The 20,349-nt window shown below is 36.9% G+C and overlaps 1 protein-coding gene across 1 annotated transcript; it reads right to left on the minus strand.

Annotated features, from left to right (window-relative positions):
- Positions 1-5,107: 5,107 nt before the first annotated feature.
- On the minus strand, positions 5,108-6,315 carry LOC122032600 (expansin-A4-like). Its single transcript, XM_042591910.1, has 3 exons — positions 6,142-6,315; positions 5,738-6,050; positions 5,108-5,657 (listed from the first exon to the last, which is right to left on the minus strand). The coding sequence occupies exons 1-3, from the start codon at positions 6,269-6,271 to the stop codon at positions 5,354-5,356; spliced, it is 747 nt and encodes a 248-aa protein (XP_042447844.1). The 5' UTR covers positions 6,272-6,315; the 3' UTR covers positions 5,108-5,353.
- Between the last annotated feature and the right edge of the window lie 14,034 nt (positions 6,316-20,349).

Here is a 20,349-nt window from a genome sequence, read left to right on the forward strand (position 1 = left end):
ACCTGGTTAACCCGACTCGAGTTGACTTGACTCGAGTTGTATTTTGATGTTTGACTTAGGAAGATTGTTGGTGCAACCTTAGGTCAAGGTTGACCTAGTTGAGTTGTATTTTGATGTTTGACACTCGTGGAAGAGTTGTATTCTTGATATGGGACAAGAATAGATGTTTGGGAGATTATTGGTGCAACCGTAGGTCAAGGTTGACCTGGTTGACCTGATTCGGGAAAGAGTCCAAGTATGGAGACTTGGCACTGGAAAAGTCCAAGTATGGAGACTTGGCACGGAGAAGTCCAAGCAGGGAGCTTGGCACGTTGGAAAGTCCTGGTGAGTGAAGCCAGACAGTGGGAAAGTCCTAACAGGGATGTTAGGCAGTGTGGAAAGTCCTGGTGAGTGAAGCCAGGCAGTGGGAAAGTCCTAACTGGGATGTTAGGCAGTTGGAAAGTCCTGGTGAGTGAAGCCAGGCAGTGAGAAAGTCCTAACTGGGATGCTAGGCAGTGTGGAAATCCTGGTGAGTGAAGCCAGGTGAAAGTCCGGGTGAGTGAAGCCAGGCAAGGGAAAATCCAGATGGATCAAGGATGATCGGACATCTGGTGTTGGAAAGACCAAGTGGGTCAAAGGGATTGACCGGACACTTGGTAGGGAGTCTTAGCAGGTCAAGGGAGTGACCAGATGCTAAGCATGAGATACCAATAGGTCAAGGTTGACCGGATATTGGTGTGGAAGGCGTGGGAATTGGTTTGGACAAAAACCAAGAGCTGGATCGATCAGTGGATCGATCCAGGTCATCTGATCGGTCTGGAGACCGATCAGAAAGCGATCAGTGTGCCTCTGTGAGCTTACTGATCGGTCTGGGGACCGATCAGCATGAAGCCTGATCGGTCCCCGGGACCGATCATGGTACGCACAGAAAGTTGGGCGCTTTTCTGTAGAACAGCTGGATAGGTCTGGAGACCGATCAGCATGGAGCCTGATCGGTCTCCACGACCGATCAGAGACGCAGCCACCTCTCTGTAAGAGAGGTGGGATCGGTCCGGGGACCGATCAGAATGGGGCCTGATCGGTCTCTCGGACCGATCAGGATAGCTCCAGACCGATCAGGACGATGCCTGATCGGTCTGGCCCTAGCCGTTGAGAGACAACGGCTAGGCTATTTTTGGCTCCTGTGTTTCTGGCTTTTTGGCTTGCAGGTTCGCAGGTTATATAAGGGTTCGAACGATTCTACAGGACACTTACTTCTTCTCCGAACCTTCTTCTTCTTTCTGCTGCTGAGCTCTGCTGAGTTCTTAAAGCGTTGAAGCTTCGCGTGAGCTTCCCTTTGGCTGGGTCACCTGCTGTTGTAGGCGCTTGGAGCTACTGCTTCTTCCAGTCGAAGAGAAGGCAAGCAAGAGTTTTCTTACTGTTGTATTTCTTGCTGTCTTTCCTTGTATTTCTGTACTCTCCTTACTTGCTGTTGCAAGAGTGTGTTGTGGCGAGGTTTCTCCACCCAGAAGGAGTTTGTATTAGCCGGTTCTCCGGGGACTCATCCACCGACGGATTGACTGGACTCGTCCACCTTACGGACACGCCGAGGAGTAGGAGCCCTAATCTCTGAACCTTGTTACATCCTTGTGTTAAGGTTTGGTTTTCTTCTCTTTCGTTTCTTTGTTGTATTTTCCGCTGCCCTAACTTTGATTTGTAGAAAGAAACGAGTAATTTGGGGTCGGCTATTCACACCCCCCCCTCTCTAGCCGTACGAAGAGATTCCAACAGTATCCACACACAATTTTGGATTCTTGAACTTTATTTGCCTTTTGTTTTTCTAGGTTTACAGTGAAGCCATGATCCTTTGATTGTTAGGCTCCAAGTCTCATTCTTGTTGTAAATAATTTTTATGATTCTTCTAATGATATAAGAAGGTCAAATATCATATCTTCCTTTCTTTGTTGTTGTAAAACTTTGAGGTCTGTTGTGTAATTAGCCTCAAAGTATTATATTCATTGCATAGATCTTAGTAGCTACCAAATAATTGGGGAAAAAATCTTTTCTTCCTTTTTGATATCTACAATATTTCTTTTAATCTTGAAGATCATTTCCAGATTTAATTTTTGTCCATATATATTACTCATTTGCTCCTAAAGGACCTTCGAGATTGGGGCACAAGTGGCCATTATTCTATGGGTTTTATCCATAGAATTTGACAAAAGAATAAATACTTCATCATTCTCTTTCCAAATTTTGAAATAAAGGTCTAGATCTGTAGGAGGATTATTTGTAATATACTTCAAGAGCTTCCTTGAGTTTAAGGATCTCTTAATATGAGTGGCCTAAGAAAAGTAATTAGATAAATTGAGAATGATAGATGGAAAGAAATAAGATTGTGCTGAATTTACTTGCAAATCTCCCATATTTGCAAAGCGTATAAAAGTTTGTCAAGGTTGATCGATCTAGCGCCTAGAATAAACTCAAAACATCTTATCAGAATCAATCAAGTTGCTTTGATACCGTAAAGAAAATTCATAGAAATTTGGATTACAGGAGATGACTCACTGATCTCAAAACTCACTTTTGTATTTATAAGTTTATTAGAAAGAGAGGATTACAAAGAGTAATAAAACTTCTCTCAAAAAGAGAAAGATTATCCCCCTTGTTTGGGAATAAGAAACATAGAGAAAAAAGAAAATATAGAATTTCTTCGTACTTCTAATGAAAGATGCAACTTCCATTTTATAGGAGATTGGATGATTATTCAACTAATTAAATATTAGTTATATTATAGTCAAAATAATAGCAAGTAAATCAAACCATTAATGGCTGATGTGGCAGCCAATTAATAGTTGATAAACTAGCCAAAAGACGTTTATTTTACAATCAAACAATGGTTAGTTGATTAGCCAAATAATAATATAGATTTCTAGTTGGATAGAGGTTGATTTTTAACTATATTATTTTTCTTATTTGCAACAATGATAACTTAGGCAACAATGGTAACTTAGGATTAGCTTGCTAGTATTTAGAGTAATTTTGCCGAATTCAACAAAGTAAGGGTCAAATCAGTGGAAGGCTTTGCCCAACGGATTAACGAGGTTGAACTAGAGTGCAGTAGAGCAAGAGGCGCATCAATTACGGGAATTTTTAGCATCACGTCAAGAGGTTTGATGATTATCTTAGAGAGCTGCTTTTCCTCCCTCCCGATTCACACACACCCGCTCCCCTTTTCCTCTCTCTCCCTACCAAAAGACGTATGTACCCTCCTCTTTATTTTTTTAATTTTTTTTTATTTCATTTAATTCTCATTTAATTTTAATTTTTAATTAATTTTATTTAAAAATAACTCTCATATAATTATATTTTTAATGTTATTTAATTTTATTTTTTAATTAATTTTATTTTTTATTTTTTATCAATACTTTATTTTTCAATTTTATATAAATTTTATTTAGTTTTTATTTTTTAATTAATTTAATTTATTATTTTTTTCATAATACTTATATTTTTTTCAATTGATTTTTTTTAATTTTATTTTTTTATTAATTTTTTTTAATTAATTTTTTTATCAATTTTTTATCAGTTTTATTTTTTTCAATAATTTTTTTTATATATTTATAATCTTTTATTTATTTTTAGTTTATATTTAAAACTAAAAAAAATACTATCAATTAATAATGAACACATTCATAACTTAGGAATAAACATATTTTTTCCAAATGAAAAGTACATGTAATAATACAAAAAAAATATAAAAACATATAAAAATAGAAATCTTAATCAATATTGTCTCCAAATTCTGCTCCCGATGCGTTTGGTGGTGGTGCACCTATTATTTCGTACCACAAATGAGCGTGCGTCCTGTAACGAGTGACCCATCCTTTAGCTTCATGCGATGAATGTTGCCACCACCAAGTTGGAATGGGTGGTACAAGATAATGAGGATATAAGAAAATTTGTACGAAGTGATTGTCAATATGAGCAATAGCTATTTCTCGACGCTCTTGGTTTGGAACTAGAGGAGTTCTTATAAACAAAATTAATTAAAAAATAAAACTAAATAAAATTAAAAATATATATAAGTATTAATGAAAAATAATAAATAAAATTGATTAAAAATTTAAACTAAATAAAATTTTTAAAATATATAAACTAAATAAAATTTTTAAAATATATAAGTATGAATGAAAAAAATTAAAAATAAAATTAATTTTAAAAATAAAATTAAATAAAAATTTTAAAAAATATAAGTATGAATAAAAAAATTTAAAATTAAATTTAATTAAAAATTCAAAATTAAAATTAATTTAAAATTAAAATTAATTAAAAATTAAAAATTAAAAATATATAAGTATGATTATATAAGTATGAATTAAAAAAATTAAAAATAAAATTAAAAAATCAAAAAAAAAGATAGAGGGTAGAATAGTCATTTGCAGGGGAGAGAGAGAGAGAGAGGAGGGGGTGCGCGTGTCAGGGGAGGGGGAAAAACAATTTACTTATCTTATCAGCAGTAATGAGCATCAGCTGGAGGGTTGTGTCGGTTACAAATACAGGAGGTTATGTAGTCGTTTTGAATGATGAGATTGAATAAAGGAAAGGGGCGCTCTCCTATTATTCTCCGTTCTTCTCTCCAAATCTAACTTGGGCAGTCAAGTTACCTTGGCCCCCTTCTAACCTCCGGTTAGTCTCTTTCAGAAGAGCCGATCCATTAGGATTTTATCTGCTCTGTGCCAAACCGCTTAAGGCAGATTTGAGTCGACCCAGTAGAAGCCTACCCGATTGAAGAAACCGATCCAATAGCATCTGACTCTATAAAGGTCGATAAAGGCGATCTAGTAAAAGTTGACTGCTCCCTCGATCTCAGCAGGAACCATCCATTGTATGATTGCTAAAGGTGCATGGTTTAACGATTGTTCATTCGAGCTTTTAAATACCGAATAGAAGAAACGAATTATCTATTTTTAAAAAAAACTATAATTATCATATACGTCTGTTCATCGTTAACAAAGCTGCCTTTTCTGTGACATCCAGGAATAAATCTTTCTATTTTATTGTAATTTTATAATTTTAGATTTCGCCTAACAGGTTTTTCCTTCAATCAAATAAACCAAAATTATATTAATAAAATAAGAGGCGCTCGAGTGGATAATTCCACAACACATCCATAATTAGGTTGAGGTGAATTACCTTCCTTCCCTGTAACTGTAAGGTAAGCCATGGCTTCCATAATTTCCACAAATGGCTTTTAAATTACAGGGTTGAATACTTGCTAAGTATATATATACTATAGTTTAGGGGTTGGGAGTTTGGGAGGCTCCTGCGGGTGCTGCCTGATGAGCTACCTCAGCGTCCAACGTTACAAGCCTTAATTCCTTGATGAGCTTAGTTAGAATTGTCCACCCTCGAAGGTCTGGCCGAATTGCCATCCAGCCGGTGCAACGTCGAAGCTGGTGACCGTCCGTCCGTCGCTGGTCGTCACCTGGAAGGAGAGACTCTGCCCGTCGAGTAACGAGTTGCTCTGCCAGTTTTGGCCCCAGTTGCGCGACATCGCTTGCCACCCGCCCTTGGACCCCTTGATCGACACGGAGTGCACATCGCCGGCTCCGGCCACGTTCGTGATCAAGACCAAGTTGAAGAAGGAATGGCCGTTGATGGTGAACCGTATTCCTCCCTTCTTCACGCAAGGCACCCTGCAGTGTAGAGTAACAAAAAACAGAGCTTTAGTGACTGCTTGATTCCGTCGAGGGAAGTTAAATGGCTAATGGAGCACCTGCGGAAGGAGACAGGGACGATGCCGGCGCGGTACTGCCCGATATGGAGGAAAGCCGGCTGGGCGAGGTCGAAGTGCGGGCGCGGGGGGTTGCACCAGCCGCCATTGTCGCTGGGGAGGTCGTAGGTTGGGGGGCAGAAGTTGGTGGCGGTGACGATGATGGAGCCGGGGAGGCACGACTGGGGGTCGTCGGCGCACTTCAACTCGTAGCAGGAGCCGCAGCTGAGCCCGTCGTTGAACAACGCCGTGCTGAGCGCCGCCGTGTTGGTGCCGTAGCCGGTGCTGTAGAGGTTCCCGTACCCGCAAGCGCCTCCTGCACAGCGAACAATCAATCCAATACAAAAAGTCAGCAAATTAAGAGTTCGCCGGAAACATTTCTTAACAACTGTAGAAATGCAGCTGACCCATGGTTCCGGAGGCGTCGCTGCCGCCGTAGAAGGTGGCGTGGGCGGATTCCCACCCGTAGGAGTCCGCAAAGATGCAGCCGGATAAGAGAAAGAAGAAGTGGAGAAAGAGGAGAGCGCCGGAGGCCATCGGAGGAGAGTGAAGTGAAGACTGGCTGTCGGTTGAGGTGTGGACTTGTGCCGATGAAGGAGGAGGAAGAAGGCGGGGCATTTATAGGCATGGAATTGGCAATGGGCGGCGCGTCGCTGCGGGGGGCAGAGAGACAAAAACGAGTTTTGGCTGCTGGCCGGAGAGCGACGGCGGGCACATGGAGCGGTGGCAGTTGCAGTATCAACGGCGTAGGTGGGGTCCTCCACATGCGCTGCCATGGAAGAACGTCGAGCCACGTCTCTCGTATTCTATCTATATCCGCGTCGTTATCAACAACATGCTACTGTCTCCCAGAAATGTGGCAAATCACGCCGTTATATTTCTCAAGATATCCTTATTCTAACGATATGTTATAATAATTATAACATAGCTATAATGTTTAATAACATCGTCATATGGCTTTTATGGGATGGCCCGTTAGAATCTGCATGATTATCTACTTTAATAAATTTTGAAAATAATTATAAGCGAATTTAAAATATTTTATTAGTGTCTGATTGAAGTCGAACAGTATAATAATTATGATACTGAGAAAAAAAATAGGAAAAAAATAAAAAGATAATGTTTTATTTTACCATAAGAAATTTTATTAAATAAAGGATAATTTTTTTTATATAGACTACAACTTAATATCCAAATAAATAAAGAAAAAAAATATAATTAATAGAGGTTAATAAACTTATAAAGAAAAGAAATAGATTTCTATTTAAAAAATTATAATTAACATATGTTAATTCTAATTTTATAAAGAAAAAAAAATATCTTTTACCGGAAAGAAAAGTTCATAATTGAATAATCTTAATTCAAAATTGGTAAAAGAAAAATTCATAATTGAATAATCTTAACTCAAAATAAGACCTAGATCAAGATAAATCCTCTTTTATAAATATCAGGAATACCAAAATTATATTAAATACCCTAAAAATAAAAATTGCTAAAAATAGTAAAAAGATCTAAACTTAGTTTTAACTATGGAAGTTGAGACTAAAATTTGACAGTTACGGTTTCACCCATAATAAAATATAGGTTTCTGAATTCTGCACCCGTGACCATTGACAGAACCTGATTTCGATTCCTGAGTCAAAAGTATGCTCTTTTAAAGTTTGAAAAGTCATATTAGGTTTCGTCATGGGTTAGGCCTGCATCACTGACCTTCATATAAAGAGCAGCTATGCTAAGACAAAATACCTCATGCGATTTACTGACCTATATTTTGTCCTGGGATGATAATATTGAGTCGATTAGGACAAGCGATATCAAATTTTACTCACATCATAATATAGTTGTTACAATATATAATAATAAATTTATTCAATTTATTCAAAAAATTGTCACTAAAAAAAAATCTTGAATTAACTTTGGGTATTTTTATCGCTATTCACTATTTGACTTTAGCGACAAAATAACAATGGACATATGGTAGTTAAAACCAATTGAGTTGTAGATGATTTTGTTGATGGAATATAAATTTCGTAGCTAAATCTATCGATGGAATTTTAAATTCCATCAGTATATGTAATTACAGAATTTTAGTTTTTGTCGATAATTACAGATAGAAATTATGATTCCGTTGGAAAATAGTGAACAAAAACTTGTTCCTGTAACACAAATTGCCAATGGAACCTGTAATTCCGTCGATACCTGTTGTAAAAATAGCACTGTCCATATATAATAATTATCGATGGAATAACAAATTTCGTTAGTAATTATCACCAGAACCCCTAATTCCATCGATAAACTGTAAAAAAAATTTAACATATCTAGCTATAAATTTGCAATTACCCTATTTTCATTTTTCACACTAATACATTATACTTTTACAAATCGTGTTACATTCTATTACACAATCATTCACAATGTATATACAAATAACTAATTCATAAATATCGGAATCCATACACAACCAACCATTCACAATGTATATACAAATAACTAATTCATAAGTATCGTAATCCATACACAACCAACCATTCACATATCATTACAATTCATATACAAACAATCAAATCTACTATCCAAATCTATACAAACTAATATAAGATACATAAAAACCATGTCATAATATACTACAAAGACCTCTAAATAGAATCTTGTAAAATAGTACCATCAAATCCTATATAAAACAAAATATGATAGATTAATATCATAATCATGCGAGGCAAATTAATTCTAAAATTAACAATGAGAAAAAACATTAAATTAGCATATTTATAGATAAAAAAAAGAAGAAGAAATGCCGACGAATTGAAAGCAAACTAAGTTTATAGGTAAAAGAAAGTACTTGAATGATATTTTAGATATATGAAGATGGTGATATATAGGTTGACAAATTGTCCTGAGGAAATGTAATGCAATTAGCATATTATAACATTAAAATTGACTAAATATATTTTGCATATTTTATGAGTGATAAAAAAACTAAGTTGTAGCATACCTCATAAAGATGCTACTCAATAGGATCCCATGTGTCTTGAGTCTCTTATGACTCAAGACTATGCTATGATTGGGTAAATTGAGCAATGACTGCTCGTATCTTGGCCAAGGCAGAATCATTTCTCTCATCCCTTTCAGCCATCCACGACTTCACTGTCGTTAGTTTTCATATCTTGATTTTCTGCTCTAAGTGACTCTATCTCAGTAAAAGAAGAACTAGGACAACCCTTAGGCATCTCCAAATGATCAAATGCCGCTTTAGCATGTGAGCCATGGCTGTAGAGGATGGATTTCTTTGTTCTTCCACCAACAACATTAAAATAAATGTCATTATCACCTCAGTGAATAGAGCCTATAACTCCTCTCCCTCTATTGGTAGTGTAGATGCTTAAGCTACTCTATTAGTCATTTCCTCCTGTGTGAAAAAAATATGATTAATATATGCTATACAACTACTAAAGGTAAACATTGTTAATAGTTATATGTAATAGAGTTAATATTCTTATGTCTATGGCTAGGGATCGAGGATCAGCAAATGTGTTTTCATTTTTCTTGCGAATCTTGTTAAATATCTCCCAACAACTGGGAGGGCTTTATAGAGTACATTCCTTCATACAAAAAAGAAGTAGCATTAAATTTATACAAATTCGATAATAAATTAAAATTTACTTATATAACTTTAAATTAAATTCACCAAATCGATGGTATGCTCTACAATAGACTTATATCTGGAAGTATGGCTAGCGGGCTCTATATTTCTGTTTGATCGAGAAGCTGTAGAATTTGTCCTCCAGCTATCTCCAACCCAGGTGGCAGTCCATGCAACCCATCCCTCTTCTGATACAAAAGGTGGCCTTGTGTCCTTTCTCAAATTGTATAGGAGGTCTTTGTATAGTCTTGCACAATAAATATTCCAAGTTTCTATACATTGACGCTCCTGCCTTGCCTCTTAGTATATTTTTTCTACAATTATTAGTTGAAAAATTAGTATACTTAAGGATAAATTTATGATACAATACCAAGAATATTCAATTTACTTACGAGAAATTCCTAATAATAGAAATTCTTTATCTCCTGATCTACATGCCTCCATGTAGTACCAAGAGCGGAGACTCACTTTTTAAATTTTTTTGATTATGTACGTCGCTATCATCTAGAGTAAAATTGCATGTAGAAATGTTAAGGTATGAGAAATATGTTATAAATAAAGTCATATGTGAATTTAAATTACTATTAACAAAAATACTTACGACTTCTCAACAACCTTCAGCACTGTATGACCACTGGGTGTGACTAACTACTCTGCCATAATAATATCTACAAAATAATATTACAACACATCATAATAATATTATTGACATGATAATATTTGTACAAAATAAGATGGAAGCATAACTTACTTGATGAATAATAAGACTAATATTTAATCATCATTACAATCTAAATCATAAACATTAATAGTGTTAGAACCCTAAGGTTGTTTTGATGTGATCAACAGGTTAAGTTAGGTCCTGTGGTATTTTAACCTTGTGTCTAAGTGTGCTGGAGCTTAGGAGCACAAGAAATAGAGCAAAAGATGCAGCTAGTGAGAAGGACGACACGGGAGAGAGGCGACCGGGTCGGTGCATCCGAGGAACGAGATGCTGCAGAAGAGTACACTAGCGGATAGAAGGAGGCGCGCGATGTTTCTAAGGGATGAGAAGCTGGAGCGGAAGGTTGCTCAAGAAGGCCGGAAGTTGGGTTCGGGTGAGCCCTATTCTGGATGGCCGAGATCACCCAAAGCAAGCGGAACCAGAGCGGAAGACCGGGACTGACACGAGCTGAACCGGAGCAGAGGGACCGGACCAAAATAGTCAACTGGGTTAACTTTGTGGTCCGGGCGCCCGGATCCATTCCGAGCGCCTAGAACCATTCCGGGTGCCCGAAATGTGGATTTTGACTGGATCGCGTTTGACCGGGATCCGTTGCGAAGGGGATAAAACTTTATCCCCTTCTAGGTGCCCCGACCAAGGCTATATTCCAAGGCTATAAATATAGTCTTGGTCCAAAAGCTTTCAATCATCTCAGAAATTGTGTAATCCAACACTTGTATGCTTCATTTTTGTTAGCTTCTTTCTTTTTGTACATCACTGCTGTAAGAGGCCTCTCCGCCTGAAGGAGATAGTTAGTGCGACAACTTCCATGGATTAATAACCTCCCCGATTGTAACCAAGTAAAATTCCTCTGCCTCTTCTTTTAGTTTCTTGAGCAGCACGAAGGGACATCCAATGCCAAACTCGTAAAATGAGATTTACTTCGCAACTAGCTCACCAACCTGCGACTTGAAGAAGATAAAACAGTCGCACATTTGCACTCGAAGATTAAGGAAATCATAACCGGACTTTCGAATCTCGGAGAAAAGGTAAGTAATCGAGATTCGCTAAGATGCGTACTCAATTCATTTCCTAGAAATACAAAATGGGCATCACTAGTAGATGCCTTTTATATTTTGAAAGAACTAGAAAAATTACATTAGAAGAATTATTTTCCACATTTGAAGTGCATGAGTCAAGATGTGCAGGTATAAAGGAGCCCAAGCACAACGTCACCCGAGTCAGAGTCTTCTCTTGACAACGAGGAGATGGTTATGATGGTAAGACGTTTTAAGAAACTTTGTAAATCTAAGAATACTAACCATCCGCAGAGTAAAAAGAAAAGGACGATCCGCTGCTACCACTGCAACAAAGAATGACACATCAAGGACAATTGCCCCAAGCTAAGGAACGAGGACAAGGACAAAGGTAAGAAGCCTGTCCAAAAGCGCAAGGTCTTAGAGGCGACATGGGACGATACGTCGTCTGAGTCAGAAGTTGAGGCCTTCTCCGGACTTGCACTAATGGCAAGTCATCGAAACGATGATTGTGAGTCAAGCTCTTCTGAAATAAACATCGAGAGCATCGATGAAGGGGGAGCTACGTCAGAAGAAAGCAGCAATTCAGGGGGAGACACGGACAACGAGATCGACAAGGTAAGTCAGGTACGATCTCTTCCTCCCGACAAATTGTTTAAGTTTGTTAAATTGTTAACAAAAGATTGCTACAAATTAGAAAAAGAAAATAAAATTTTAAAAGTAATACTAGCTAAATCTTGCCCTATAGAAGAATTAGACAAATTAAAATTAGAAAATAAAAAATTGAAATTAGAAAATGATAATTTAAAAATACAAGTAGATAACTTGAAAAACTATGCATACTCATCTAAAATTAGAAAATCTAATAATCTAAATTGGCATTTTAGATATCACAAGGGACAAATTAGGAATGTTTCTAAAAGGTATGTCCCTAAGAAATTTTTAGTTAATCCAGTAGGCTGGAACCTATATTGGGTTCCAAAGTCTTGTTTAACTTGAACTATTAATTAGATTTAACGCTTTCAGTGAGAAAATTAAACAATTAATTTCTTTATGAGGTTGTCTAAGGAAATGGTTGTTACTCCAATAACCAAGAAGACCTAGTGTCTCGCCACTGCCTAGAAGGCAAAATATTGAAATAAAATGTTTAATTAACTTTTTGATAAATCATTAAGGTTGAAATTAAATAATTCTTTAAAAAGTTTTTCAAACATTTTTTTTGAAAATTTTTCAAAATAGTTTTATACTTAGAAAAATTTTCTTGTGTAAAATTTTTACTTAGAAAAATTCTCAATAAAAAAAAATATTTTTGCCTAAGTTAAAATTTCTTCTAAAATTAGAAATTTTTACTCGAAATTTTTTTAATAAAGTTTTACTTAGAAAATTTTCAAAGATTTTTATAAAAATAAAAAAATTAACTTAGATAGTTTTTTTAATATTTATTTTACAAATTCTCTAACTTAGAATTTTATCTTACTTAGAATTTTTTCAACTTAGATACTTTTTTTTAAAATTATTGCAAATTTTTCAACTTAGAATCAAAATAATTTTTCAAAGTTTAAAAATTGTTACCCTAGAGTTTTCTTAGAACTCCATTTTTTATATGAACAAAGGGGGAGAAGGAAAAGTATAAGTCAATGGGGAGGTTGACCAAAATATTCTATTTTTTCACTTTATTGCAAAATTAATTAGTTTATCTTTATGTCTATTTACCCTATCTTAACTCGGGTTGCTCACATCAAAAAGGGAGAGATTTTTGGAACCCCCAAGGTTATTTTGATGTGATCAACAAGTTAAGTTAGGTTCTGTGGTGTTTTAACCTTGTGTCTAAGTGTGCAGGAGCTTAGGAGCACAAGAAGTCGAGCAAAAGACGCAGTTAGCGAGAAGGACGACACAGGAGAGAGCCGACAATCTCGGTTCGTTCGAGGGACGAGGTGTTGCGGAAGAGTATGCCGGTGGACGAGAAGGAGGCGGGTGGCGTTTTCGAGAGACAATAAGTCGGAATGGAAGGTTGCTCTAGAAAGCCAGAAGTTAGGTTCGGGTGTGGCCTATTCCGGATGGCCGAGATCACCTAAGCAAGCGGAGCCAGAGCAGAAGATCCGGACCGAGGCGAGTTGAAACGGAGTAGAGGAACTGGATCGAAAAAGTCAACTAGGTTGACTTTGTTGTCCGGGCACCCGGATCCATTCCGGACGCCCATAAGTCTGGGTGCCCGGAAGTCCGGCCGATCGGAATGTAGATTTTGGCCGAATTGCTTTTGACCACGATCTATTGCGAAGGGGATAAAACTTTATCCCCTTCCAGGCCCCTGGAACCCTTCTAGGCACCCCAACCAAGGCTATAAATATAGCCTTAGTCTAGAAGCTTCCAATCATCTCAGAAATTGTGTAATCCAACACTTGTACACTTCATTTTTTGTTAGCTTTTTTCTTTATGCGCTTCACTGCTGTAAGAGGTCTCTCCGCCTGAAAGAGATAGTTAGTGCGATAACTTCCTTGAATTAGCAACCTCCCCGGTTGTAACCAAGTAAAATCCCTCTGCCGCTTCTTTTAGTTTCTTTTCTGTTTTATTGCTTTTATTTATTTTTTAAGTGTTAGTTTAAGAAAAGTCGAGAAGGGTTTTTGTTTTTGTTTTTGCAAGGCTATCCAACCCCCCTTCTAGCCAGTCCAACACGGTCTAACAAATAGTTTATAAGTCCTCATCACTAGACTCTATTAGTTCAACAAGCTCCTCACTATTGGACATCTCTCTATCATCTATTTGCTTGTAAACGACATTAACATCTACAAGTAATTGGGATGTGAATTGAAGTTGTGAATCAACTAAATTTCTTTCCACGTCATCATTCTGAAATGCATCATAGTTTTGAGCAGTGATAGTATTCGACATTTCTATGGTTGAGTGAGGCTTCATTTGACAAACAACCAACCATTCACTAGATCTTCTACTTTTCATAGGGTATTCAAGATAGAAAGCTTGACCCACTTATACTGTGAAAATGAAATGTTCAAATTTGTTGAACCTTTTGTTTGCATTAACCTCAACTTAATTATAGTTTGCATGTATTCTGGTATCTATTCTTAGAGTTGAATCATACCATGAATATTTGAATAGCATACACATTTTTTTATAGGTAATGTAGGATATTCAATTTCTATGATCTTGTCAAGTCTACCATAGTAATCAAACTTAGTGTTATTGATCAATAGATCTTTTAACACAAATACTAGAATTATAGGTTAATCTATGTGAATCTCGTTGTACCACATGGAATTTAAATCCATGAACATAGTAACCAGAATATACTATTATCTTACGAAGGGATCTAGATGCAAGATTGATCATCTAAGAATCTTGTACATTTGATATTCTATGATCATCTACCTATAAAAGTAGTTATGATATAAATTTGTTGGAAATTTGATATAGATGTATAACATATAAATTATGTTGGATCAAAAGCGCTAGAGGGGGGGGGGGTGAATAGCACTTATGGCTTATTCGTTCATTTCTCGGAAAACACAAAGTCAATACGCAGCGGAAATAAAAGAAAGAACCAAAAGCAATTGATAACACAATTTCTTTTACTTGGTTCGAAGCCTGTGGCGACTCCTACTCGAAGGCCCACGCTCATTGAGCCTTTACTTTGGGCAATCACTATCAATCCAGAAATATTACAAAATGAGTATTACAATTTAAATGCCATAAATAAAAGTATACCAACAACTCAAGAATGGAGAGAATTGGGCTTGTGGTTGTCGGAGTGGTGTTACAACTTTTCCGGATTGTTTCATTAGCAGTGCGCAGTAGAAGAATCGTTAATTTATGTTGTCTTCAAGCTGCTAGTCGAGACAGGCTTATAAAGCCTGTGGAGGCCGCCTCCAACAGCATGGAGGGCACCCTCATCCCAGTCAAAACTGCAGCGTGGATAAGCTTTTGACTCTTAGCCTCTTATCCACCCGAGGGTGCCTCCAACCGCATGGAGGGTGCCCTCGTGCCAGTTTCCAGGGTGACCTCCCCTCGCGCCTTCGACCCGAGGCACCTTCAAGCTCCATGGAGGGCGCCTCGGTACTGTTCATCCAAGGTAAAGTTGTCCAATTTGCTTCCTGCAAGATATATTAGTCCAACAAACCAACTATACCCTGCAAAATAAAGTTAGCACAATATATAGACATGTAGAATAAAATATTTGACAGTCATCGGGCTGTCCGATTCTGACTTTGGATTCCCATCCAGAAACCCTAAGTTGAACTGACGTCTTCTATTCCCTCACCAAGGAACGCACCCTTACCTACTCCACTCAGGAGAGTATACCTATTGCCAGTCCGGTCCTCCAGACCGACTGAACTTTTCTACCTAAGGTTACCACCCCCTAGGGTTTTCTCCTCAGCGTAGGGTTACCACCCCCTGGGACCTAAGGTTACCACCCCCTAGGGATTTCCACAGCCTAGGGTTACCACCCCTAGGACCTAAGGTTACCATCCCTTAGATTTTTTCAACCACCTAGGGTTACCACCCCCTAGGACCTAAGGTTACCGCCCCTTAATGAACCTTGTTAGATAACAAGACAACTTAACTTTGGACCCTTTGACATAATCAAAACACAGGTTCGATTGTTAGATGCTTCCCGCACCAACAAATTCTCCTCTTACTTACATTGATTTCAAACCATAATGCAAATTTCATCTCTAACTTTTTAGTTATCTAACTTTCACTCATTGATGGATTTTTTAGTTGTAGTTGTTTTCATACAAGCTGTTATGGAAGGTAATTTTAAGACCATTGGGATAACAAACAAACATAACAAGACAAATATTTGATTAGAGAAGTCAAATCACTTTATATAAGATTTGACCTCATCATAGTTTAGGGTTATGTATGTTTTTGTAGCATGATATTCTTTTTGAGTTAACTATCTAGAAATATATGCACCTATTACCTTACTAAGAAACTTGAAAATAGAAAATATTTCTGGGTCTATCGGCTCAGTAGCATCATAATTTCGAGGATACTTGTGATGTCTGATTTTTTACATTATCTGCAAAATAATATGAGAAAAAAGATGATGCTTCTTTAACCAAATAAATATTATATATTGAACCCTCAACTCTTTCTTTGTTACAAACATATATTTTAATGTCCTAAAAAATCATTCAAATGGACACATTCATCTGTACTATACAGGACCAGTTAGTTGTGTCTTGTAAGATAGGTGAACTAGTAGATGCTCCATTGAATAAAAAAAATTAGTTAGGAAAATGCGCTCAAGCTTACATAGTATGAAAGGAATGTCTGTTTTTAGCCGAAACATATCAGTCATCATAATAAACCTCGCTATCAAATACCTAAAAAATAGACTCAATTCTATGAGTGCTTGCTAAACATTTTAAGGAAGTAAGTCATGGAAATCTATTAGAATAAGTCTTTGCATGAATACATGACAGTCATGACTCTTTATTCTAAATATCTTTAACCTATTTATATCTATGCATCGAGCCATATTCTAGGCATAACTATCTAGACATTTGATTTCTTTCATCCAACTACATAAAGCTTGCTTATCATCTTTGTCCAATGTATGACAAGCCTTTGAAAATTTATTGGTTATTTCATCCTGATGCAACTCTGGTCTATTGACTAGTTTTTCTAGTTCCTTATATAATTTGTGTTGGTTCAATCATCACTAATAATTAAACTTAGGTTTCGATGCATGACAAAAGGTTAAAGTTAGATTGTGTGTTATCTAATGTATTTATCAAGTGTGCAGGCTAAAAGACTTGATGGGTCTAAAGGACTAAAAATTAAGCTAAAGTCCAGTTAGGTTAGGAGGACTTGATAACTAGCAAGAAGCCCATATAAGTCAGAGAGAACCTAATATCTGACAAGAAGTCCAATTGGGTCTGCGGACCTTACAACTGGCTGAAGTCCAGATGGGGCATTTGGGAGGAAGATCTAGTGGGTTAGATGACAAGTCAAGTGATTTTACAAATAGTAAGTAAGGTAAGCCACTAAAGAAGAGAGATCTAGTAAGGATGAATCCTAGTGGGACTGTAGGTGATGGTCTAACTTAAATCTATTTTAGAAATCTAAGTTGAGACTAAAATTAAATCCTAGTCATATCAGACAGGATCTAATTCATAAATTTTATTATGTATTCTAACTTTGTTTTACAGGTAATTTTGCTATTTGGACTAACATATTTTTGCAATAACTTAAGAAAAATTGAAGTTCAGATGAACAATGCTCGAGATGCCTCAGCTGATTAGAGATGCCTTGAGTTAGGGACTGGAGGTGCCTCAGATTGCTGGAGGCACCCTAGATTGTATAAGCTGTGAGGATAAAAGTTCAGTGCTAGAGGCACCTAGGGTTAAAGGGTTGGAGGCACCCTCAAACTATTGGAGGCGCCTCCAAGAGGATAAACACCAAACTCTGGGTATCAAATAAGAGTTCATGGAGGTGCCTGGGATGAACCGATGCCCCTCCAATGTAGTATAAAAGAGGGGTTCGACAACCTCTTTCAACATCAACTTTATACAAGCCTTCTAGCTCTTTCTATTATACCGTCTCTCTACTACAGCTCTGCTGCGACCCTGCTATGCCCAACTACTACAGTCAGAGTGACATCGACCTTGAGCTACAAACTTCAACTAATACAAGTGTTGGTAACATTTTTTAAAAGTTATTTATTATTCTTGCATAACAAAGTGTAGCTTGTTACGCTTTCTTTATTTGTAATCGAGGTTTAATTTTTTAGTGGATTGCCCATTAGATATATCCCAAAGGCGCATAGGCCTTGAAGTAGGAGTCATTGAAGGCTTTGAATCAAATAAAAAAAATAAATGTATACTTATTTTCCACTGTGTTTCTCTTACTTAATTTTTCCACTGCATACTTAGTTTTCCAATAAGTTTTTAAAATCGAAAAAAAATTTTAAATGAGATTTACCCATTAGGACTAAAAGAACTTAGATATCTCTATAATTGTATAATATTGTTCACTTTGGGCTATATCCTCATGGTTTTATTTTTAAGCTTTATTTAAAAGATTTCATACCAATGGAGATATCTTTTTCTTATAATCATATGATCTTTCTCATGTATTTTTAATGTGGGACTTTGTTTGTAATCTTGCAACCCCAACAATCCCCCCTCAAATAAAAGACCTTAGGCCCCCCTCAAGCAAAAAGTCTATATGTTTGACGTTCGATCCTTGACTCACCAAATCTTCCTGCCTCTCAGTCCACCTGATCTACTAAGTCTTCCTGCCCCTCGATCAACCAAACCTACTAAGTTTTCTTGCCCCTGGTCCAACTGACTTATTAAGTATTTCTTACCTAGCCGCAACTAGAGCTTCTCTGCTTGGTTGTCCACCAGGACTTCCTTCCTAGTATCTGATCCTCTTAATCCGGATACGGGAGCCCCACTTCCTCTGTTTGAGGTTAATATTCTACTCACATGACTCAATTAGATCATAGCTCTTATGTACAGTCGACGATTAGACCTTTTGATAGTCTGAGATTTGATACTAATTGTTAGGACCAAAAGAATTTAGATACCTCCACAATGGTATGATATTATCAATTTTGGGCCTAATCCGTCATAGTTTTGTTTTTGGACTTTATCCAAAAGACGTCATACCAATAAAGATATCTTTCCCATATAAACTCATGATCTTTCCCCAGGGCTATGGTGCAATGGTAAGGGCGCTCAGTTGTCTCCCAAACACTCATAGTTTGATTCCCAACTATAACATATTTGCAGAGATTTTTCATCCAAATGGGACTTACAATTAAGGGATGCTGAGCTTTTAGATTGCTCACCGCCAGTGCTTCCCGATTTACCCTGATGGCCGATGGGAAACTTCCGTGGGACTGAACCAATCACTGAGGCTCGACGTTACCCAGCCTGATTAATTTTTTTTATTGATCTTTTCCATGTATTTTCAATGTGGGACTTTGTTTGCAATCTTGCATCCTCAATAATTTTGTAGTATTTTTAGTTCTTCTAGGCACATTCATCATAGTATTGAAGATATTATCGAAGAATTTTTTTCTCAATATATATCAATTTAAATTATATTGAATAAGTAGATACTTCTAATATAGAAGCTCCCAGAAAATGCTTCTTTTCTTCCAACCACACTTGCATTACTTAATAATGTATTTATTTATCTCATTAGAATTAGTCTAAGATATTGGTAGGAATCCATAGCTGTCCATTTGGTCAATAATTTCTTCACTTGACTTGATTGTTGGTAGAAGTTTTCTGACTACAACATTCTTAATTATGTTTTTTTATTTCACCTAAAAGAGTGTTCAACTAATAAAAATTTATGGTAATTATCAAACCAAGATACTTTCTCACTCAAGATAATGAAATGCATCAGACTTTATCATGCAATGCAGGCATGCTAATTTATCAGCCGTGCTTTATCTTGACAACATTGAGTATGCTAGAAAATCACTAATGTTCCATAATAAGGCAGCATGTAATGTACAATTTGTAACGACCCAACTTTCCCTATTTCGAGTTCTAAATGCCCTTAAAAATATTTGAAAATGCTTTTAAAATATTCTAGAGATTTTCAGAAATTTTTAGAGTATTTTTATGTAATTTTTGGAGGTCGTTTGATATTTTTACTAAACGAAGGAAGTTTCGACAAAAAAAATATCAAAGCCGAGATTCAAACCGTGGACATCGGACCTAAATCGAGCATTAACCGAATCCAACCAACCAACTGTTCTGCAAACGTTTTGTGAATGAGTATGGAATGAAATACATTTAAGCAGTAGTTAGGAACATTTAAAATAAAAGGGGTTGCAGTCGAGATTTGAACCCACGAGCTGAGACTTAAGCAGAACGCAGCCAACCAAGTGTTCCACGGGAGTTTTGTTAATCAAGTAGGGAACAAAATATATATAAGTTATAATTGGAACCTAAAAATAACCCTAGGTTATAAAAAGAGGTTAAGTTAAGAGAGGAATTAATTTCTCTCGATCCCTCTCCTCCCTCCTCATGCGGCGTCGGCGCGACTTTGCTGTTCGGGCGAAAACGAAGACAACAAGCCTAGGGCTTTGTCTCTGGCGACCGGTGAGCGCTTTTCCAGCGAGATCTTCACACCTTCGTGATCCCTGTTGGTGCAACCTTAGGTCAAGGTTGACCTGGTTGACCCGACTCGAGGTGACTTGACTCGAGTTGTATTTTGATGTTTGACTTGGGAAGATTGTCGGTGCAAC

This window comes from Zingiber officinale, chromosome 11A, assembly GCF_018446385.1.
Source record: "Zingiber officinale cultivar Zhangliang chromosome 11A, Zo_v1.1, whole genome shotgun sequence".
In the NCBI taxonomy this organism is placed as follows: Eukaryota; Viridiplantae; Streptophyta; class Magnoliopsida; order Zingiberales; family Zingiberaceae; genus Zingiber; species Zingiber officinale.